General features: G+C 40.3%; 1 protein-coding gene and 1 long non-coding RNA gene across 3 annotated transcripts in view; one reads left to right on the top strand and one right to left on the bottom strand.

The window, feature by feature from the left end:
* LOC117820563 overlaps nt 1-19,605 on the top strand; it is a 25,269-nt gene extending 5,664 nt beyond the window's left edge. The window contains exons 2-3 of the long non-coding RNA XR_004632773.1: nt 13,355-13,485; nt 19,433-19,605. This is a non-coding gene — a long non-coding RNA (uncharacterized LOC117820563). The remainder of the gene's footprint in view (nt 1-13,354; nt 13,486-19,432) is intronic.
* Nucleotides 13,796-24,587, bottom strand: sik1 (salt-inducible kinase 1). 2 transcript variants are annotated; one of them, XM_034694382.1, is made up of 14 exons: nt 24,471-24,587; nt 22,331-22,530; nt 22,105-22,221; nt 18,996-19,059; nt 18,732-18,893; nt 18,139-18,263; nt 17,918-18,041; nt 17,598-17,818; nt 17,187-17,336; nt 16,958-17,068; nt 16,606-16,831; nt 16,261-16,515; nt 15,933-16,122; nt 13,796-15,805 (listed from the first exon to the last, which is right to left on the bottom strand). In XM_034694382.1, exons 2-14 carry the CDS (start codon nt 22,478-22,480, stop codon nt 15,298-15,300), a joined length of 2,403 nt encoding a protein of 800 aa, XP_034550273.1. In that variant the 5' UTR covers nt 22,481-22,530; nt 24,471-24,587; the 3' UTR covers nt 13,796-15,297. The 2 variants fall into 2 exon arrangements, with proteins under 2 accessions (XP_034550273.1, XP_034550272.1); XM_034694381.1 differs by having other exon boundaries at nt 24,142-24,535.

Below are 24,587 nucleotides of genomic sequence, written 5' to 3'. Positions count from 1 at the left end.
AAAAAGAATGAGTTGGGCAGCTAATTGAAATACATTTTCGTTTTGACACAAGAGGAGGAGAATAGGAAAAAAAAACATATCTTCATTTCAGTCAATTCATCTAATAAAAGACAAATACACCTTTCAGTGTGCTTCTCAACCCTTTCCAATGACCCTATCATGTTTTTAGCCTTATTCTTTGGAAAATAGTCACACATTTAATCTACTTTCAATCTAAGGATTACTGTGGTAATGTCCTGAAAACAGGTTAGTATATGAATACATATTATGTGTATTTGTTTGGTACAACTTAAAGCCAAATAGCTGGTGTGTCTAAGTATTAATGTTAAAGTCCTCTGGTTAACTACAACAAAGGATAGATAATGTCACTCAATGCACTGCTGCACCTCATTCCAATTGCCTGAAATGGTATCTAAAGCATGTTTCTCATAAAAGTTCCTCAATAGTGTGATCCATTGTGCATCGCATACCTTGAATTTGATAATGGAACAAAGACGCTGCATAGTGGGCCTCTTCTGCAACACACTGTGCGCCTCAGGCAAGGTCTACTTCCTCATGAAGTGATAGACCCCAGCCAGTGCTACAGTCAATTTCAAAATGTGATGATATATTAGATCATGGTTGTAGTTTATTGTGCATTTCATTTGGTTGAGTTACTGAGTTAGCTGTCGTCTCTGATGGACATTTATATATATATATATATTCTTGTTGGAATTCTTGTACTGTGTACCTTCTTGTTTCCTGCTGTAACTCTGTGAATTTCCCTGCTGCGGGATGAATAAAGGAGTATCTTATCTTATCTTATCTTGTCTTTGTAGGAGCAGACATAGAAGTAAACAGATAGCTAAAAACAAGGACCACATAACAGAGCAAAGATCTAAAAAGTTGACATTGAACTATTACATGCATAAGATGAAAAAGCTCCATATATTAGCACTGTTAATAAATCAAACTAAATTAATTATGTTAATAAATGTTACTACATAAACTTGGTGGAGATGTACTCAACCTTTATAAAGTACACAGTAGCACCCAACCAGTTGAAAGCAATCCTGGATTGATTCCATAGACTGTATAAAATATGGTCGTGGTATCCGTGACGTCACCCATCTGTTTCTAAAGCGCTGTTTTTAGGCCAATCGTTGGTGGCGGCAGCCATATTGCTGCTGTCGAGGGATTGTGACGTAAAGAGGCGGGCTTTGAGCCTCCTAGACAACAGCTACAGTTTTCCCGCCTGTCAATCAAGTCAGCTGTGCCTCTCATTGGAAGACTAGTAATCTCAATATCTTCAAAATTGCCGCATTAGAAAAAAATTCACCCCCCTCACAGTGTGTGTCGATCGAGAAATGAGCTATCCAGACTACACTCGTCTTTTGTACCAGGCCGTAAACATGTTTATTTCAGCTGTAAACATCGTCTTTTTTGAATTGGTGTATATGTGGTTTCCGGTACTTTCAGAGCCAGCCTCAAGCAGATCCTCGATTGAACTGCAGGTTTTAGCACTTCTGCATTGGATTCATATTTTTAGACCGGAGGTTGCCGCTTGATTGATTCTCATCAGTTGATTGCAAGAGGTGTAGAAAACAGGTATTTTTCGTTGTCGTCAATCTTTATGGTAAAAGTGTATCATCATTCTCTTGTCTGTATTCTCTTACAATCATATCCTGTCAGTAAAATGCATTAAATAATAAAAAAGGAATGATAACTTAAACACATCACAGTGTTTGTATTGGTTGCTTGTCAGCGCTGGGCAGCATTCAGGGCTCATCATCTAGAGACAGAGAATGGACCTGTCGGCCATGAGTGTGAGTGGTAATGGATAGCTGTCAATCATTTGGCAGTTAGCTACACTTTCAAAGCATAAAACTAGCCAAAAATGTAGTATTTTCACTCGGCTTGGGAGGAAGGTTTTTATTTACTTTTGCTCAGATTCAAAGTCCATCTGACTCATCTGCAATGCCAGTGTGGCCCAGCCGAAGATGAGAAATATGGAACAGCAATTCAAGACTGTGCACAAGCGCTACCAGACTGATTTCCCTGCTAAAGCAGCTCTACAAACACAGAAAGTGTGAGAGTGTTGAAGGGCCAGTTAGCAGTGCAGCAGTCAATTTTCACCTGGCCTAACACCAATGATATAATGATAACATCTTATCACGTCAGTCACATTCTTGCTTAACAGGAGTGTCACAGTACATGAGGTCACACTGAGGTAGAGTTATACATTTATGGTAGATACATACACGGGTAGATCTAGGCCAAGCAGTAACCTCTGGTGTTGAAATATGAAGCTGATGTGGAAATGCTTAAAACTGCAGATCCAAGAGTGTCCCCTGGAGCCACATACACATTCATAAAAGCCATCTTTACAGCAAAATGAAACATGTTTTATATAACTCATTAGTTTTTAAGATATTAAGGTTACAGGTTTTGCATAGTTAGGGGCACGGCTGACTTGACTAGGTGAGCACACTGTAAGTATTAGCCAAGCGGCAACCTCCGGTCTCAAACTATGAAGCCCATGCGTAAGTGTTAAAAACCGCAGTTCATTGAGAATCCGCTTGAGGCTGGCTGCAGAAACACCTGAAACCACATGGACCACTGTTCAAAAAAGACAATCTTTGCAGCATTAATAAACATGTTTACAGCCTGGTTCAAAAAACGGCTTGGCTCTACGTAGCTAATTTGTCTATCGGCACACACTGTACGGGGGTGAATTATTTTCTAACGCGACAGTTCAGAAGATATTAAGATTACAAGTTTTTGCCCAAATAAGGACATGACTGACTTGACTCCTGGACGGGAACACATAGCTGTTGGCTAGGAGGCTCAAACTCCACCCCTTTACGTCACTCTTTGCCTGGTTGAGTTCTGCATTTCCAATATGGCTGCCACCTTCGATTGGCTTCAAAACAGCTTTCAGGAACAGATGGGTGACGTCACGGATACTACGTCCATTATTTATACAGTCTATGGTATTAGCCAGCGTCAACTCCACCTCTGTCTTTTGCTAGGTCTACCAAAAGTTAGGTTGAGACAGCATTTCCAACATGGTGACCACAGACAATAGGCTTTAAAAATACTGCATCAGACTATGTCCATGTATTATACAGTATATGATGTTGGCAGACATGTTAACTTGAAAGTAGATCCTGGCTCAAAAAAGGTGGGCACCCCTCTGCACTACAGTATGAGGAACTTTTGTTTTACCACAACATTAAAGGTGACGTATTACGCTCTTTTTCATCAAAATATATTGGTCTAAGAGGTCCCCAAAACATGTCTTTAAAGTTTATGCTCAAAAAAACACTTTGAAATCAGATTTTGGTATTCCTGTAAACCCCTCTTTTTCAGCCCTGCTCAGAACAGTCTGTTTTCCCTCTGACCACGCCCCCTCAGGAGGTGGATGTGGCCTCGGCTCTCCAGCACGTTGATCTAATGTTTATATGTTGGCTGAATATACACGGCTGCTCACAGACCCGCGTTACTTCAGCCCTCCGAATTTGATCCAGATTCTGATCTTGATGGAGAGGCGCCTGCAGCAGGACCTTTCCGAACGATTGGTCACAGATTTAGTGTTTCTCGTTGTTTTATTTATCAGTATGTCGACGTGTGTCTTGGTACACAGCTATGAACATGTAGCTATGTGGCTATGCTAACTAGCTCTGGCACTTTTCCATGAAAAATACAAATCATCCACTACATCTTCAAATCTGCAGACGTGGGGAGTGAAACTGACCTTTGTGTTTATTAAGACAGCCTACAACTAGCATGCCTCCCTCCTAAGCTCCTTGTTAGCACACGTGTGCAGGTAATGAAAAACGGAGGAGGAGTTGTTGTATTTTATGCAGTCTCTTTAAAAAGTTAAAGTCTTAAAAAGTCGATTTTGCATGATATGTCACCTTTAATCATTTAACATGTTCTCAGACTAATCAAATCCAAAATGTGCATCTAAAATTCCATAGGGCTTGAAAGGTGAGAGGGGCAGTGAACAAAGAGAAGTTTGAGTTTGTACGTGTGTTTTGTGACAGCGGCTCAGTCATGTTCAGCTCACAGCTGCTTAGTGAACTCAGTATGAGACAGTAATGGAATGTAATGCCTGTAATGGAATGCTCACACAGACGCCAAAGCCTGCTGTACAATATTAACAGAGCCTGAAGTGCGTCATAGCTCTCACAGCTGACACAGTTTGTGTGTGTGTGTGTGTGTGTGTGTGTGTGTGTGTGTGTGTGTGTGTGTGTGTGTGTGTGTGTGTGTGTGTGTGTATAACTCACTCTCCTTTAATCTTGCTCGACTGGAGTGCCACACCAGTGTTGAGCTGATGTATGAGCCTCCAAATTAAAGTCTTGGGTGGTGTCACCAGAGTGAAAGAACAATGGCATAGTTGCACATTACCTCAAACACACTGTTAGTGCCATGTGAAAGTTTGAGGCTGTGAATGACATGTGAGACAGTGCAGGCAATTAGTGATATCATGTTTTAGTTTTTGGGTTCCATTTGAGAGGTAGTAGCTTCTGGTTGATCTAAAACTGGTTGGTATGTTAAAGATAACAAAAACACTTGCAGTTAATAACATGCTATATTCTTTTGAACGCATGAATTGTAAAGGTCAAGACATTATTTTAAAAGTTTTAAGCAGTGGTGTTGCAGACTGTATGTGCCATGACACATTAATAGTTTATGCAGAATTCTGAGACACCAGTACCAACGAAACCAATGACAGTATCTTCGTTTTATCAGTTATTGGATTCCCCATCAGTGTCATAACTTCTAGTGAGGACAATGTTTCAATACAAAAATCCCTGAGATTGAGTGTGGGTGTTAATTGATGTAGTTCAAATGTCCCCCATTGCTGTTTTATTGTTTTATCAGTGGATTGTAACTGAAGAGGGAAACAATTATTTGCAATCCACTGAAAATGTATGATTTTTTTTGCCCACCAAAATTGAATAACTGGCAACTGACTGCAATGTATGAGTCTGGCGTGTTCAGAGGGGTGACCTAGGGTGGCACTGGCACCCCTTGAAATCCAATTGACCACCCCAGGGGCCACCCCAGGGGCCACCCCAAAATCCTAAACTATGATTGGCTGTTTGCCTTGTCAGAGGTGGGTTTTCTGTTAAAATCTATCATTTGGGATGAGTTAAAAGGCTGACAGTAAATTTCTTTATTAGTGCCCTCAAATGTGACTTTGAAAAAACATCTTTTGTAAGTCCTTACAGAATTAAGCTTAGAAGATGTATGCCACATTGTCATGATTTTTTTTTAAGTCAAAAGGAATATAACAACTGTTTAATATTTTAATGAAAGTAGGTTTTGAAGACAGAAAGGGTAAATGTTATTTATTTGTTAATGCACTGGCGACCCCTGCCTATGTGAGAGCCTCAGTTGGGCCACCCCGGTCAAAAAGTTCCTGATTACGTGTCACATTCACACCTTATTCATACACTGGTGGCAGAGGATGATTTGTAAAGTGACCATCAGTATTATTATAATCCCATTCATACGTATCCACACACCACTAAATGTGTCACCCGGAGCAATTTGGGGTTCACTGCCTTGCCCAAAGACACTTAGTTATGTGACTGCGAGAGCTGGGCTCAACCTTCTGATTAAGAGACAACCCACTCTACCACTAAGCCACAGCTTCCTTTTAAGCACCTGGTTTTCCCTGGCGGTCTCCCAGACAAGTATGAATCAGGCCCGACCATGCTCAGGTGGTATTATATGGCTGTCAGCAAATGCATGGAGCTAATGGATAAATGAAATAAGAATGTTTTTCTATTGAAAATGAACAGAGCTTAGCTAGTGGAAAAAACTTGGTGTGCAAAATTCTACCAAAGCAAGTCTATGATCTTCATATTTCTAAAACCCTGGCTAACCCTAAATCACCTGACTGAACTTGATAAACAACCTCTTGACGGATTAAATGTCATCTCATTTAGCCTAAAGTAATGTTCTAAATATTTTCCAAATGATTTTATAATACTCCGTTTTGGTGACTAATGCTTTGTTCTAGCTCTTTGCTGCTGTCAGACTACAGTTGTCACAACTCCAGTAATGGGTGTGCATATCTAAAGGTCAGTCTGAACCTGTGCCTCCTCCCTAACATGACACTCATGCTCCTTGGAAATTAAAACTGCTTGTGTGTTCACGTTACTCATGTGCTTGACGTGTGATATCACAAGCAAGCCGCCCTGAAAACTCCTGATGTAGTGGTTCAGAGTACATTTTGTAAATTACCTGGTACTAGAGCTGGCTGTGTCACTTGGGAAATTCACTCCAACACGAGGACTGACAAATAATGAACAAACTGTTCACACAATGAACACAAACAAACAGGAGAGTTCTTTCCTTGCCTTTTGTTTAGCACTTCCTCTAGTGGTCCCATCACAGATTCTGCATTTTAATGCAGAACTTCTAAATAAAGATCAGACTCTACTAATTGTTTCCACAGCTGCTAACTTCCAGCTTATCGCACGTTTTTTCTATCAACTGTTTGGTTCTGAGAAAGTGATGAACAGTGATCTGAGCCCTTTTTTTATTGGAGCTAAGTTTAAAAAAAACAAAAAAACAGTTCCAGGCTTGATATTTAAAATCGTCTGTAACCTCATTTAAAGCTTTGATTAGTCACATTTCAAATCATAATCAACCCCTTTTACAATTTCAAGTTCTCTAACATGGTCAGCTTCCACATTTTAACTGAAGATATTAACATTTTAAGCTGCTTAGAAGTAATTTACCAAACTTTAAATGGTGCAACCTCTGTGTCAGAGTGCAGCTAAGCCATGATGAGGCATAAACTTGCCCTGCATTCACAAATCATCCAACACTAATAAACAAGTGGTCTAAGTAATGTCTCTTTTTTAGATTAAACTGTGGTTGAAGTAGGCGGTGCTCTCTGTCCTTGCTAGTCATAGTAACTCCTAAGTCTTTCATACAAAACAAACCTCACTTCTACTGGAATGAATAAATGACTACAGGGTTTCTAAAGCCACGGCTACACGCAGATGAATCAATGAAGTGATTAAGGCTACAGCAAACTCTGTTGTACAGTGGCCTGTCGCACACTTCCTAGAGTTGTTTATTTACTTTGCTGTGAACCCCCACGAGCTACACAAATCCTCTGGTATTCATACTCATCCTGCCAAGGAACTCGATTATTGGCAGTGACGCATGTGGACAGTTTCTCACTCACGTACACACACAGTTAGTGTGGTGTTAATCTCACAGCGAGGAGAGACATCCAAAAGCCCCAGCAGCCAGTTTCTAATATTTATGAGTTTGTTGTTATGCACAGAAAAAAAAACTTCAGTGCAGTGTTCTTTTCTTTTACAGTAACTGTACCATCTCATACTTTCTTGCATAACTGTTCTTGTGACTGACACAGTCTAATTGACCTTATGAGTCTAAATTTCCTCTTTGTCATCAAACATAAATTTCCTCTCTCATCCTCCACAGTTACTCTTTTGTACCCGGCCCATCTGCTTTTTTTTTTTCTAACCTGAAGTCTGTTCTGCTTTTGTGGATACACAGAGAATCTGGAAAGCCTTTCTGTTTAAGACGCTTTCATTTTTAAAAACTGAGTTACTTATTCAAAACACTCTGAATTTTTTATGGCAAGCCTTTCCTGTGCAACCTTGGACTTTTCCTCTTCTTGTGTGCTTGATTGTGCGTGGTTGTGCATTTGTGTGTTACAGTGTGAGACAGGAAGGATCCGGTCAAATGTTCTTCACACTTTGGTGCACAGTAGTGCCGTCCAAATTACCAAATTTTTGAGACTTCCACTCTACTCTCAGATGAAGAAGACTTTTGCTTTGTGATCGTTTTACTATGTACCTAGAGAACAAAGCTGGTCTGTTCTTTTTCTAAAAACTGCAACCACAAATAATTGTGTCCTACTAATAAGTGTTGCCAGTGTATCCAGGGCTTTATATAACTCGATCTGTGCATAGAGCTCCATTGTTGTCTCATAACTAGAGGATAAGTCACATTGTTTATTACATGACAAGCCCTCATAAAGTCATTGGCACTTTAGTTTGTTTTGGGACAACTTTAAATGTAACATGGTAAAAGCATTAATGCTGACAGTCCTGAAATCAACTTTAAATGTTAATGTGGTCCTTTCAATACTAAATGGGGTATACAATGTTTAAAATTAGCTCCACCTCAAAGAGCTGTGATTTGAAAATGCAACATGACAACAAACTACTAATTCCTAAATTTTTACTATGTATAATTGTAACTTTTATACCTTAAATCTGTTTTCTTTTTTATAGATGTCTATTTTAGTAAAGGATGTGAAAGCTTCTTTTTTTTTTTTTTTTTACCACTTCTGTGTTTCTCCTTTTTTGTTTATACAAAGGTGAGAGGTAGTGAGAGCAGAGGAACAACCTGTGCTTTCCACACAGAGTCCTCTCTTAGAGCACTTGATGGCCTGCTCAGAACTATCCCAAACCCGTAGCTCAATTTACATGCACAGAAACACAGCAAACTTTGCAGAGTTATAAACAGAATCCCCTCCATATATCTGTCACCGAGGTGGATATCAAATACCTGACAATCACTGAAATGTTCAAGAACAATTCAGGAGGGCACTCGCACAATACAAAGAACAGCAGGACGGATCATCTTTGCAATGTGATTACATAAGAAAACAATATTTCCCCTGGATGTGATGTGACTACATCAGGTTTCAATGTTTTTTTTTATTTTTAACTTCAGCCTCTCACAGCCACAAGGCAAGCCAAGTGACAGCTCGTATTTCTTCACTTAATCACTCTGGTTGATCTGTTTTTGAGGTCCAGAATTCCTTGAAGATTAAAAGTTTCATGTGGAGTGCCACAAGGCACCGATCCAGGCCCACTGCTCTTTAGTTTTTTATTAGTTGTCACTGTTCCTTGGACAAAATGTTCAGTGACCTCATTTAAACATATCCCACTGTTGGTATGTCACGATGTACCATAGTGTAAGGAAGCAAAGACAGATTGTGGGCATCATAAATAGTAAAAAAAATCTTTCTCTTGATACAAAGAAACATTTAAAAACTATATTCTGGAGCTGCTGCAAGAGTTTTAAAGTTAGCAAGCACATGCAAAATATGTTTTATACTGCTGTGTGTGTGTGTGTGTGTGTGTGTGTGTGTGTGTGTGTGTGTGTGTGTGTGTGTGTGTGTGTGTGTGTGTGTGTGTGTGTGTGTGTGTGTGTGTGTGTGTGTGTGTGTGTGTGTGTGTGTGTGTGTGTGTGTGTGGCTGAGACTGGAAGGCAACCGTGTTGAGAAAGATGCATTGGGTGCATCCTTTGTGGTCCAAGATCAAACAAGATGGCTAGCTCTCAAGCAGCTGTTTATTACTGGTTTTGAATTAAACGCAGTGGAAAAGCGAGTGATGCAAATGCTGAAACTTGTAATGATCTTTAAATGAGTGTGATGTTGGTTAAGTTATGCAACTCTGGTTATGTTAATTAGTTAGCCAGCTACCTACCTGTTGCCAGGCACCAGGGACAGTGTTATGTCACGCAACTATGAAGGTATGAACAGCTGGTGATACAAACAGAAAATTCTCCATGGATCAGACAGTCTTATTTCAGTTCAGGCAGAGAGGTCTTCACAGGCTACAAAGGCTGGATCCTTCACAGGATTAACCCTGAATTGTGACACAGCTGTGGAGTTTCAGTGTAGATTATAAAGAAGAGGTTGACAGCATTCCTTGTTTCGGTTCAAGGCACATTTTCCCCATTTTTTAAAAAGAGGTTGTAAATCTAAAGCCTGAGAAACACAGACCTTTTGTGGACGATGCAACTATTTACATTTCAATTTTAAAACCTGACAGTTTTTAACCTGTTTTTGTTTTTAAAGGTACAGTAAGGAGTTTTTAACTGATTATGAAACCATTTCACTTCCATACTGACGCCTTCTCATGACCTACATAATAAAATTACATTATCAGCATCAAGACTGGTTATGTCTTTATACTGAACTTTAGTACCTGTGACAGTCAGATTTTCCATGAGTTGAGTTGATATTTCAAACTGGCCTGTAACTGTTAATGCCTCGAGCTCCACCGGTAAAGTTTGGTAGTGAGGAGTAAGTTAGCAAGGAGAAGTTTTGCTTTATCTGTGTAAGTATTGTTTTAGACAGAGAAATTCTACAAACCACTGTTTACCTAAGTCATAAGCAATATGTAGAAGTCAATTCTCAACACGTTTCAGGGGCAGCTAATTCTGGAAAATGTATTCCAATGTGGCAAAAAACTATCTTTAAAATTTTATAAACAATGCTTGAAAAAACTTTCAACCACTGTTACTTAATTAGAATCATCATACTCAACCACATATTCATAAAAAGGCATTCTTACACATCATATTCATATTTTGTAATTTTGAATTCTGCTGATGTAACAACTGTATTTATATTAATTGTTAATTCTATATAATCTTATGTTATTTTATTTTTAGTATCAACTATTTTCTTTATATGTGCCAATTTAGTATTTTCTAATTACTTTCTAATTTTTGATATTAGAACACTATTTGGGTCGAGGCTTCAAATAAGCTCTCTGAGTTTTCTGCCTCTTCCTGCACAGTATACTATTTATCTTTGCTCTTTTTGTGTGTGTATTTTCTTTTAATTGTGCAAATAAATAAATATAAACGTAAACATAACATGGCTATGAGGACAATTAAGTTAAACCGTGTGCATGTTTACATTATTCGAATATCTACTGGGACACTGGAGCATACTTCATGACACCAGGGCTGTACCGGGTAATATTAAACCAGTACGTCTGGTTACCTTTAGTAAGCTTACAGTAATACATTTGTCAAAGTTGTGCAAAAAGTTTAAGGTCTTGAACAAAGATATGTGTATTCAAAAATACGTATTTATGCAATTAATTGCTCCACAACAAAGAATGCTTTGGATAGAGTCAGATCTTTACAACAGCTGGTGATGGTGCTCATGGGAAGTGCAGGATGCATCCCAGGAATGGATTTGAATTTTAAAAATTCAAAGAAAACAATGACAACACTCAATTTTAATTTGTATTTTATAATGTCGCACTTTTTTTTTATTTCTTTTTTTTATTTCTTTTGTCTTCTTATTTTATCTTTAAGCCTCATATGAAGCCAATGTCATACTGTATTTTCCATTGTCTGTTTGATGCAAACAAACTAGGCTGGGTGACAAACTTGGACTATGCTACAACGACAGCACCGCTCACTTACACATACACAAATCCATAAATCAGATGGTTGCTCAGTGCTGTTGAGAGCATGTTACAAAAGGCTTGTTAGTTAATCCAAGGTCATGTCTGCAGCAGGCAGCAGCTGATGATGGATTTGTTTGCGGAGGCTGGATGTCAAATGCACAATGAGCCTTTCAAGCTGAGGCCTCATGAGCAACTGCCTGTGGTTCATATGCCAAATGTCAGGCCATATGTTACATGTAAGATTGTCTGAGTGTGTATGTGTCAGCGATGAGGCCCCCCTACGGTGTAAATCTGTACATGTTGCGAGCAGTGGATCAACAGGTTTGTATGTTTGGAACAGGCAGTACTACGTTCACTCCTGCTTGAATTCAGATCTTCTTTCTCTCCTCTAACGGGAGGGAGCGAGTGAGCAGCCAGAGGAGAGCAGCAGTGTTAATTTGGCTCATGGATTGTTTGGCTGCTGCTCCTTCTGCTGCTGCGTCATTTGATTCCCACGTAGCCTTTGCCTGTCAGTCGTCAGACACCTGTCTGTTCTCAGTTTTGTGAATAATCGGCCAGCAGCAGGAAGGTCATCAGGGTTTAATGCATCATCACTCTGCATCACAGCATTATCACAGGGTGTCAGTGCATCATCAGTGTGGCTCGTCATCAGCTAGTAGAGAAGGATGAGACATAATTAGAAGTGATTTGTTCAGCAAAATGCAATCCTCTAGTACCAGCACTTTCTGCTCCTGCACTATCCGTGGTAAGACTCTCCTGGATAGAATAATTCAACTTTACAACTTAATCAAATAGCCATGAGATATTTTTATGCTATACGAAACAACATTCTCAATACATAAAGGGTTTGATGCAGTCTAAAAGTCCTTATGTTATTGTATTATAGTCTTTTTAATATGAAGCAATGTAAAAAGAAAGCTGTTATAGGTTTACTGCAGACTGAAGTCCCATTTCCTTATTGTACTGATCATTAGATTCAGAGGTTTCATTCAGGAGGCTCAAAGCCCGCCTCTTTACATCACACTAGCTCGACAGCAGCAATATGGCTGCCCCCGACGATTGGCTTCAAAACAGCGCTTCAGAGACAGATGGGTGACGTCACGGATACTACGTCCATATTTTATACAGTCTATGAATTGAACCGTAATACATTATTAGAGTATTAATGACATATAACATGTCACGTTTTTTTTTTTTTTTTTCTGATAATTGTATTAGTTTTAACATCACTCAAGATTCACAAATAATGATAATAGGATAAGAAAGAAAACGGACAAAAAGAAAAAAAAAAGTTATCTAAAACATATATTAAATTCATTTTTAAAAAAGGATTAAAAATACTAAAAAAAATACATTATTTACAGCAAGAAACATCACATTTTTAAAGCAAGCCATACAATAAATTTGTGTACTTTGTGCGCATATTTAATTGGCACAGCATGTGTTGGACTTTAAGGTCAGCCCAGTCTGAAATATCATAATTATACAGTTATTATAATATGTTTCTTTTAAAATATCTTATTCTGAGAGCTGATATATATTAGACATGTGCCATAGTAGGCATGGCATTTGATGTTGTGGAAGTGTCAGTACACCAGAATGCATGCCTCACATTAGCCAAAGTGTATAACTGAACCAAAGCTAAATGAATATGGTGTAATATTTTAATAATCCTTTGATTCTTTTTCTATTAAAGTTATAGATAAAAGTCTGTTTCTAGAGTTGTAGAAGAGTTGTTCAAGTTTTCCACAGTAAGATGTCAGAAAATGAATCCAACGTATGATTAAAATAAATAGATGAAACAGCAGCCAGTTTAGGAAGTGAAATTTATTTAAATAAATAGCCACATAAATAAACAATCATTCTTGAAATAACATACTTTCTCTTTTTTTCCTCCTCTTTCTCTTCTCGCCTTCGCACACAAACTCATACACACACATACATGTTCACACAGTCAAGTAACAAACAAATAAAAAGAAAAAGAAATACTTCTTATTATCCAAGGTTTATCAAAAAGGGTCACCTTACATATTTGCATCAAGAGTCTTAGTGTTTCTATAGTATTGTGATGGGTTTTTTTCATCATGAGGAACAAAAACTTCTTAACAGGAAATATGAATAAAGTGCAATTCTTGCTTCTGTTTCCACAGCAACTTCAAAGGTCAGATTCAGTGAAGAGAGAGGATATCAAAAGAGGACTTCTGATTGAATGACAAGCGACTGAGCCATCCATCTTTTCTTCTTCAGTGTGACTGTCAGAGATGGAGACCTCTGATCACAGGTTTGTTCAGATAAAGGCACAAGTGTTGGTAGTGAGTGCAACCAACCGAAAATGTTGGATAGAAATATCAACCCTGCATGTTTCCAAATTAAAACTGGGTTTGAAAAAAACAAAACACTGATCTTCTACAAGATGTGTCAGAATATGAGAGAGCTATGCTTACAATACAACACATCTCCTGCAGCTTTCAATGAAGTCATCATACATGACTCAAAAACAGCTTATTGCAGGTTCTTTTTATCTATTTCTAGCCACTTATGGACAACAAGAGAAAAATCAACATCCAGCACAACATGGTATTGCTATGTCCTTTTTTTTTTTTTTTTTTTTTTTTCGATTTGTTCTTATTTTCTAGAAAAGTATAAAAAAGAATACCACCATGGTCTTGATAGTAAAAGCTAAAAACAACATGTGTAGCTTTAGGATTTGGTGGCAGCAGGAGTCCTCTCCCAGCGAGAGCTGAGGAGATCAAGTGAAAATGCTAGCGAACCACTGTGCTACATTTTGAGACAGCATTTAAAGTGAAAAGTCAGTAGTGTATCTGTGATAGATCACCCATCTCTTGTGCTGTCCTCTCTTTGGTAAAACCCAAATTCTTCTTTTCAGTTGAACAACTACAAGCATGCTAGAAGATGCAACATTTTAAAATGCATTTTCTCTCGTTTCTACAGTATCATGTTATTATGTTACCTAAGTTGTACCTATTCTAGTCAGCTAACTCGCACAGCAAACAAACAAATAAAACCTCAGGCTTATATGCTTATACAATTTGATCATCATATAAAGAGACTTTCATTTGTATTTCAATGTGAAATATTGCACGGTTCCCACTGTCTTTGTTCTTTCTGTATGAAAGTTGTCTCCCTCTGATATTCTAGTATTGACAACATGTTATTGGTGGATTTTTACAGCTTTCTCCGTTTTCCAATTTCTTGCCCAAGGAGGTAGTAAAAGCATCAGAAAAAGGGGCTTCTCGTAAGCAGGGAATATGGACACATATGTCCACACATGTAAAGTGCTACTAAGCTGACTGAAGTACCTGTTGTGCTTTGCCCAGTCAGCGATACACTATATTCCTTCAGTTTTGGCTGATGAGGACGTTCTGTAGCAGTCTTTTTGCGGCATGAGGTAAAAGCAGCATTTTGCGCAGCTATGCTATTCCTGGACAGAAAAAATATCACAGTTTTGATACAAATCAAAAGCAGCTCCTTCAGTAAGCATTTGTAAGCTTAGGGCACTATGCTGTATGTTCATTGCACTGCTACAGAGAAATGTCTCTTTCAAAAGGCGAACACAGTCTGAATAAAAGATAGAAAAAGAAAAGAATTTGGTCTTGTGTCCAGTCAAGTGAAAAAAAAACAAGAACAGGAAATTACACAAAAAAAAACTGAAGAGGAGGGAGCCTTCCTCTAATAAAAAAAAATCCAAACACTGACTTAGACAGCATAAAAACATGTGACACAGTTGTATCAGCTTACTTCAGCTCTCATTTCATTCAAGTGAGTCCAACAGGAAGCTGGATGAGAGTCCTTCAGTCTATTATTGCTTTTCTGGCTGTCTCATACAGCTTCAATACCTTGTACAGTTTGGTTATTGCTTAGTCTTTAGCTTATGCCATATCAAAAGCGTATACAACATACACAAGTGTGTGGACACATTCTCACATGTGTACAGCATGTTGTTAAATAAGGTTTCTCTTGCATCTGCTTTTTGTTCTTCCTTCTGCTCTTTATCCTCAGCTCAATATCAAGTCATCATTTTTCCTGGGTGTCTCCCCCAGACGGAACAATCGATGGTCTTGATGGCTGATATTTACTTCACCATCACGCAGCTACTGAGCTGCTGCTGCTGTGCAGCCAGACACAGCTCCTGCATGTCAGGATCTGTGCTCCACACCGCTGGTTTGGACATAATAGTGAAGGGGCCTTGTGTTGCAGACTGGGGAAACTGCTGGAGGCCATTGGTGGGGTGAGGGTGGGTCTGCTGGCTGATGTGCAGACGAGCCTCCAGAAGATAAGCAGCGGAGGCCACAGGGGACAGTGAAGAGGAGAAGCAGGATGAGTTGGATGAGGAGCAGCAGGAGGAAGAGGAGGAGGTCTCGAGGGTTTGTTGCCAGGGACCTTGCTGCAGGACCACTGGAGTTTGCTGAGAAGGCAGGGTGGAGGGGGTGGAGGTTTCAAACATGGAGGAGGCAGCAAATGCGGTAGTAGGTGGAGGAGAAGTTGATTGGTTCTGAGCCAGAAAGAGCAGAGGATTCTGGGTAGGTCCTGTCTGAGCAGCTTGGACTTGAGGCTGGGGTTGGTGCTGGATCTGTAGCATCCTGGAAACACAAAACAGATCACACTCTTTAATATGATTCCAAAGCGAGTCTCATCCTAGTTTGAAACCTTTTGATCTTCATCTTATATTAAGAATTTAATAACTGCTTTGGTAATAGTTTGTCTTACCTCTGCTGGTGCAGCACCTCCACCAACATGCTGCGGTGCTCTGAGAGAGCCGGACCGATTGACCCTCTGCTGCCGCGGTTGCAGGAGGGTGGAGGAGCAACTTGCCTTGTCAGACCCTTAATCTTATTTAATCCCAGTAGCCCTTTGGTGCGTGTGTTTTTCCTCAGCTGCTGGCGGAAAGCTTTGAGGCCTGTGGAAAGGCATGAGGAAAGTGTTACACAATACTCCTTGGATCCTATAATTTGACATATTAGACATGTGAAAAAATGAAAATCAGAGCGCATAGACGACACTCGGTCGACTCTATTTAACGCTCATGCTCTCGTACCTTGTGTGAGGGAGGTGTCGGAGGCTCTGCGACCCTCCTGGAAGCTAGCAGCGGGCAGGCTGCCCTGTGCCTGGGGCAGGAGGTGGGAGGAGAGGGCCAGGGGAGTTCCAGCAGGCAGCAGAGCTCCACCTTCAGCCCTAGAGGCCAGAAGTGTTGACATATCACCCAAAGCAGCCTGCAAGATGGGGGCCGGACTGGATGAAGACTTGAGACAGCTGTCAGAAGAGGCACCATCTGAAGGGCTGACCACAATACCTACAGCAACAGAGCAGGGTAGAAATTAGAATCTGAGGGTGGATTGAATGTGCTATTTGACATAACTTTACATATGACCAGCATTCTTACATGGAGGGTTGCACTGATGGAAACGGGCTGACACCTCAGCCAGAGTGTGTCTGCGGGAGGTGGTGGTGGGAGGGAGCAGGGGCCCAAGACTTTGCGTTGCCTCCTCCTCCTCCAGGTCTCTGGGTCGCACCTCCTCGCTGATGCTGGTCTCCAGCAGGCTGTTGGGGGAAATGGAGCGATTCCAGAGGAGTCTGTTCAGGCTCGCCTCCACTGGGAACACCACTCGCTGAAACAGAAGCAGGTTAACTGTTAGCTGTTTGGTTGACTGAAAACCCAATAGACGCATCAGGAGGATGATGAAGTCCCCAATCACTAAAGGGCTTAATGCTTCCAGGTTTTAAAGTGATTTTACCTGGAACAAGCCGCCTTGGTCATGCTCCTTTTCTGAGTACACAGGAGGGATGCCTTTGGCAGCAGCTGAGAATGCTGTGGCTGTAAAGCTGTCAGTGGACTCCATAATCACCTGGTAGCAAGAGGAAAAGCACAGAACATTTAAGACTCCACGAACAAGCTGCAGGTTAGATCAGGTTGGAAGATCAGGTATGACTTAAGCTCATGATGCCTATAGGTAGAGATCTCACCTCTGGGGCTGTGGAGTCAGAGGTGCTCCTAGGTCTCTGGCTCCAGGTTCCACACTGGCGGCTGAGCTGCTGGGCGCGATGCTCCTTCACTCTCTCCAATAGCAGGTAGTAGATGGCAGAGAAGTGATTGTAGCTGCTGCTTTGCAGGGACTACAGGAAGAGAGAGTAGATTAGTAGTGCCCTTTGTTTAACCATCTCCTCCTGTCTGTAGCTTATCACACAGCCTTTTTCTCTGAATGAAACCTAGTCATAACTTTGTGTTTGGGCCTTCTGCCCTTGATAATAATTGCAAGTATTGTCTACTTCCAAAATAGGAATGTAATAAAAGACATCATTGAGTATCTAAGACCTTTATCTTTAGACTCAAGCCTCCTGTAACTGCGCATTTTAAGACACATCATGTTCTCTCACCTCGATGGTTCTCTGGCGATCGATGCCCAGTGTATTCATGATGCCCAGCACAGGTTCACTGTAGTCGCCCAGGTTTGAGTTGTACTCTGTCAGGGAGTGGCTAAGGGTCTGGTGGGCGGCTGTGGGGTCTGCCAGCATCCAGCGGTGCTGCTTGATCTGGGCCACGCTGATCCTCCTGGCTGGGTCCACCACCAGCATCTTACGGATCAGGTTTTCACAGTCTAGAGGAGGAAAACCAGGATTGAGTTTTTGATTTTGAGCACTTTGGATTTATAAATAACAGCTAAATTATAGTAATTTTTATTTAGTTTCAGTCATACCTTGGGACATGAAAAAGGGGATTCTGAATCGCCCCTCTGTGACTCGTTGTCTGAGTGCAGGAAGGCTGGGTCCATCAAACGGAAGAGAGCCGCAGACAAGAACATAAAGCACAACACCAAGACTCTGTGACAGAAAAAGCAAAAAGGAGAATGTCAGACCTAGAAAAACTTTAACACATGACTGAACACTTCATACTGATATTTTCCTTTTATCTGCTTACCCATATGTCTAACTGAGGCCCCTCATACTCTTTTCCTTCAAACACCTCAGGGGCAGCGTAAGGCGGGCTGCCGCACCATGTAGCTAGAGGCTCCCCGGCGTTGTAGAAGTTTCCAAATCCAAAGTCTGCAATGCACAAACAGAGACAGACAAGGACTGTGTTATTCCAACAATGCAGGGTTTGTTTTCTTTACACTGTTGGATGAACGGGAGAAGCTCAGGGCTCTGGAATGTTAAAGTGTGGCCTTCAGTCAATGTTGGCATGATTAATCTTCATGATGTTTGTAGACATTTTAATATGGGATTGCATCAAGCTAATATATCATCCTCACAGAAGAGACTTGTTGTCTTGCACTGCTCTGAGGCAGAGGCTACTAATCATTTTCTACTTGGTGCTCAAGTCATTTCCTCTGCTTCATTAATGATTGAATTATTGGCTCTTCATTAGCACAAAGAGTGCAGCGGAGCATTTAAATACAATGCTTTAAGAGCTCGAAGCTGCAAAGGCTTTCTTCAGATGGGAAGTAAATACTCTGTCTCACATCATGTGTTATAAAAAACAGTAGCCATGTAATCGTTGTATGGCAGACTCACCAGCCAGTTTGATATTCATGTTGGCATCCAGCAACAGGTTCTCGGTTTTTAGGTCACGGTGAACGATGTGGTGTCGATGGCAGTAGTCCACGGCTGTGAGAATCTGCCAAAATTTCTTCCGTGCCTCGTCCTCACTCAAACGCCCATTTGAAGTCAGGTGGTCTAGAGGGAGAGACAGGATATTTTAGATCCATTTCAAAAGAGAAATGTTGCGCTAGTCTATCAATCACAGCTAAATCTGACATAAAATAAAAAAGTACTCACCGAACATCTCTCCATTCTTTGCGTACTCTGTCACAATGTACAGCATATCTTTGGTCTCCATGACCTAAGAGAAGAAAAGAGGACAAAACAGTATGAGTTTAACCAGCGGGTCATGAGCAGCTGTTGATGAATAAATCCTTCGAGGCAGCTCTACTCAAACATCTCTGAGCATTTGACATTTTCTACCCACAAAAGTCCCCCTCTCAAAACTTCACCGTATATTTTTCCACACTCAGGAAGCATCTACACCCTGTCTTTCCATTAGATGCCCTCTTACATAAGGGAGCAGTCTGTGACTTGGATTATGTCATTTTTTGAAAACCCAATTATACACTTTACAATCTGACATTAACTAGTTGGAAATGTTTCCCTGAAGGCTAACACTAGCAATGATGCTAGAGTTGTATTACAAGCTACTCCTATCTCATTATTTACAGGAAACAGAGAGGCTGATTCACTAGAGCTCTTCACATGGATCCCGCCTTGTGTATCAAAACCACCAGAAGTGCAATCACTACATGCACTATGCTGGTTCGGAAAGACGCGATTCCCAGTCCTTTCCTGGAGCTCACAGAAGACCTCCATTTCCCAGGAGAACCCTCTGGGACAGCTCAGTTGAGCCGAAAGGTTGCACAACAAAACAGTTTTCATCTCATGACAAAAGCCCTATGTGGGTTAAACTGGAAGCCAACTTTGAATTGAATGTCACTGAATGATAGGGGGTTTTTCATTTATCTTTCTCCCCTTTAAATGCACCAATCATAGGGTGATTCAATACACAGATGCCTCCAAGCCATGAGTAGCTTATCAGTGAGTTAGGGCAGCTCTCTGGGGCCCTGTCACCTTGAGGCGCAGCTGACGTCACTGCTCGGAAGAACAGGCACGGCACGTCAAGGACCCTTGAACGGCCCAGGTGGAAATTAACCTCTTCACATCCAAATACATCCCCTTTAATTTACTATACATTAGCTCTAAGGATGTTGGAGTTGTATGATGATTACTCTGGGAAACATACTTAACCCCCAGACATCACGTTTTAACCCCTGCACCTTTTATTCAAGCTCAGCTTAAAGATATCGAGTGCCTTTAACACTAGCTTCTCACAATCAAGCCTGACAAACGTGGTAACCTCGGATACTTTGGGATCCAGACTAAAATTTCAAAAACATCTCTTGAGGTTTGAACAAATCTGGTCTTCACAGCAGAGCAGATAAGAGGCTGTTATGCTGGCTGCCCCACCAGTGGGAGAGTGGGGTTTAAGAGGGATAAGAGGGGAGAATGTGATTGATACAAGGTCAAAGAGAGCGCTGTGATCCTGGACTACAGAGACAAAAAAAACATGTATGCTCTCATGAATAAAAGCAGCAGCTGATTCAGAAAGCAGAAGGTTGGGGGACGTATCCTTTGAATCACAAGACGGTCTTATGCCACTATCCTCCCTTTGTACCGAGAAGAAGAGGATGAAGAGCATTGCTCAAAACTATTGAGTAACAACCATCTGACTGGTTTTACCTCATACAAACTCAATTCATCACATGAAGGACGCATGAGATCATCTTTAACCTTTGCATGTCTGATACAACAAGAGACAAACAAACCGTACTCAGTCGGGTAATTTGATGGTCCTTGAAAGCAAAATACGTATAGAAATTGGTTCCTCTTTGAGAATCAACTCAATGAAATGAACAACTTCCATTTTTAATAATAAATGTATTGAAGTGCGACATTAACTGTTACATCCTCTGTTTCTGTTCGTTCTAACAAGGATGTTATCCTCCATTAGAGGTTATGATAGTTGAAATATATGTATTAGGGCCAGGCTGATCGTCATCATTTTTTATAAAGTATTCATTTTAAATTACTAGAAAAATCTTGAATGATAAAAAAATATCCTACAAAGTGAAATGACTCAGGATCTTTAACTGAATTATTTGTCTAAGTGTGCTGAATAAATAAAATAAAATTTAAATTAAATTAATATAAGAATAGTTCATTATATTTCTGACAGTCACCTAAGGTTAAATAGACCTGATGCTTCACCCCTTTATAAAATGGATATTTGATTGTGTCAGTGTTACTAAGCTCTACTGCGTCTGATGGGAAACACTGCTGGGGTTTCCAAGACATCATGTCTTGCTCTGAATGTTCCAGTCACTATGTGATTTCGCAGTAAACACTGCTCAGCTGCCTATAACAGGAAAACATCAAGTAAACCTCAAAGGTATTAAAGCAGCACCGAGTGAGACAAAAGGGCAGAAAAAGGCCACAGTTTAAAAAAAAAAAATGAAAGGGCACCATGTATTTGTTTGCGTGGGTGTGTGTTTGTGTATTTGCTGCCAGACGCGTGCCACAGCGCTACGAAGGCCAGCTGAGAAGAAGAAAGCCGATTCTTTCTGCTAAGTCTTCAATTTGATTAGGAGTAAAGCAGCTCTTTGTGGGGTTGCCTTCACGTGACGTACAGACACATTGCACTTGGCTTTAACAGTCGCTAATCAGGCTTAAGGTTCAGACTTGTGGACGTCTTTCACCTGCACTGTCCTCTGCTTCCCAAACACTCACAATCACTTTTACCAGCACAGCTAGGAAAATATCAGAAATGCATTATCCCCACCTCTGACTAGTACAAATTAATATTCTCACTCTTTCCCTCTTACACACACACACACACACACACACACACACACACATGCAGACACAAATGGGAGGTCAAAAGGGATTCCACTAATGCTGCTGTGCTGTACTTATGATACAATGTGTTCCAAGAGCCAGCAGCTCACCACACGCCAATACAAACCACTTAAATGCTAAATGTCCCTTATTTTTGCCACACATAATGGCACTGCTGCAGCCACATGTCAACAGTAATGAGGCACAATGCCCTGCACCACAACAACAACAACTGGGGGAAAAAAAATATGACCCCTTTTTGCATTGTTTCACAATGCTCTTACTGCAGGACTCATGCATGCGCTCAGGTTTCCCTGCACACAGAACAACTGCTGCTCCGGTTGAATAACACACAGCTTCACGCACACATGTCATTCTGCACACATGCAAACGCATGCATGGCCAACAGCAACATTGCAGAGAGATGACAGATAACACACACCTGGTACAGCTTGATGATGTGGGGGTGGTTTAGCAGCTTCATAATCTGCACCTCTCTGTAAATTTTTTCCAGGTTTGAGGGATTTAGTCTGGTCTTGTCGATGATTTTGATGGCCACCTGGGACACAAAAGAACAATTGCACTTTTAAAAAATGATCATTATGAAGAAAATGCAATCTAAAACGTACTAAAATGTAGTAACAGTGTAGATGAGGGGAGCTGCTGACCTGTGTTTTGGTGACTTTGTGTCTTGCTAGTTTCACCACAGCAAAGTTGCCCTTTCCCAGGGTGCGGATGATCTCGTAGAAGCCGACCTGCAGTGGCCTACCCTGGGCAGGGCTGGACTGAGGTCCCCTGTTCTCTGTCATGATCACCATGGTGCACCAACAGTCTGGAGTTACAGCACTGGGATAATTAGGGCTGGAACCTGCAGAGCAAATACATTCATTGAGTCTTACACACCCAAATAGACATACACATAACATAAATGTTGCAAAAAAACACAATCCAATTTATCTAAGAGTTAGTATTTTGATATAGGCAGATAAAAAATGTATATGCATTTACTACAGTCCATATCTACCATACTTTGTATATCTAAAAAATCAACTCCAATAAAATTCAAAGAGAAAATGTATACTTTTTACTCCACTTTAATTATCTGAAATCACAACATAATGTTCTTAATTAAAATAGTTAAACTATCAATCATAGAAAAGCTCTTAAAATATGATTCACTGGTTTATCATAGCAATTAAAATGTGGTTTATACCTCAAATTTGCTAAAAGTTACATATTTCAACATGTATGTAAAATAATTACCACCAATATTATTTAATATGTATGTATAGTAATGCATTGTTCTGATTAAACTTCAAGAGATTAAGAGGTTTAGCAGTAAAAGGACGTTTACTTTGATTTCACACTGTTTGTAGGCTATGCTTCACCTGTAAGACTATTCACCCTCCATTTTATATCAGTGAATATATTAATATTTCTTCCACCCTTATAAAGCTTACTCGTATGTGCAGCGGTGTGATAACTTTCTCAGAGAACAGATGGGAAGAGTCGTGAGAAAGTAGGCTACTAACAGCGTTACAAGCTTGGAGTGAATGAGGTGCTGTCGTTTATTAATTAATGAAATGTTTTAGTTGAAGTACAAAAATACGTGTTCTAATTCAATGTAAAGCCTTAAACTGATAGTACATGTTCTGAATGTGTTCCCAGCTACCAGGGAATGTTTTCACCTCATTGGCTAACATTACCTGTAATTTCTGATTATGGTTCAAGACAAGGTTTTCAGTGTAATATTCAAAGAACATCTTTAGGATGTTTATCGATTTAAGTAATGTTCCTTTTTGTTAACTATCAATGACAGAAGAACATTTTGTCTTTAACATTCAGATGATTCTTTAGGTATAATTATTGAATGTTTTCTATAAAATGTTCCCATAATGTTACTTAATAACAAAGGAGCAACATTCTCAAAGCAACATTTTTTCTGGATGTTTCTGATACCTCAAATCACAAAATGTGATAGAATATTCTCTTGATATTTTATTAGAATACAGACAGAATGTTTGTATTCTAATGATGTTTTAATAACAACAAATTGTGAACATAAAGAAACATTAGGGCACTGTTGTCACTTAACATTTTATTAATGTTTCTAGAGAATGTTACTAGAGAACATTCCTTGAACACAAAGCTGAAAACATTGCAGTAACATTCTCTGTAACATTAACAGAATGTTTTTAGAACAGAACATTGCTGGCTGGGTTAATGCTATTGACAAAATTCTATTATCACATGTAGCCGATGTACTTTTTTGACTGTTCATTTTAAAACGAGTAAACTGAAAGTGAAGGAAGTGAAACAATGAAATGATAAATACAAAGAAATATCTTTGTGTTTGATAAACTAAAAACGTCAATGAAACAAAGAACAGAATAGAATAGAATAGAATAGAATAGAATAGAATATGTACTTTATGAGGCGGTTAGGTGTGAGAATAATAGAGAGAAGTGTGTCACCTTACCTCAAAGAGCGGACATAAACCACCTTCTCTCACAGTTCAGAAAGCTTTCACTCGAAAAGTAAAGCATTCCACAACCAAAGCGAGAAAATGAACAACAGAGGCAAGAGACTGTACAAAAAATATGCGCGGAGTAACTTTTCCCTTCCGTCTTAGAGTTTTCAGGACCAGTCTTTTGGGCCCGGGACTATGATCCGGGACTGGACTGTGGTCGGTTTGTGCCTGTGCGCTCCGCCGGAATGCAGAGCAGGGTTTCGGCACTCACAGGGGGAACTCCTCCTCCTCCTTTCCTCCCTTCCCTCCCTCAACCACCATAACAAATTGATACCCACCTTATTAACGTCACACGCGCGTCAGAGCTCCGAGCTGGGTGCAAGGCAAGGCCGGGCCCGAGCGCAAGGCACGGGTTGCTGGGCAACAGCGCGGCTCGGGCGCACGGTGACGTGAGT

The sequence above is a fragment of the Notolabrus celidotus genome, chromosome 10, assembly GCF_009762535.1.
Source record: "Notolabrus celidotus isolate fNotCel1 chromosome 10, fNotCel1.pri, whole genome shotgun sequence".
Taxonomy (NCBI): Eukaryota; Metazoa; Chordata; class Actinopteri; order Labriformes; family Labridae; genus Notolabrus; species Notolabrus celidotus.
The sequence above is the reverse complement of the archived record's forward strand: the minus strand, read 5'-3'. Positions and strand labels throughout refer to the sequence as shown.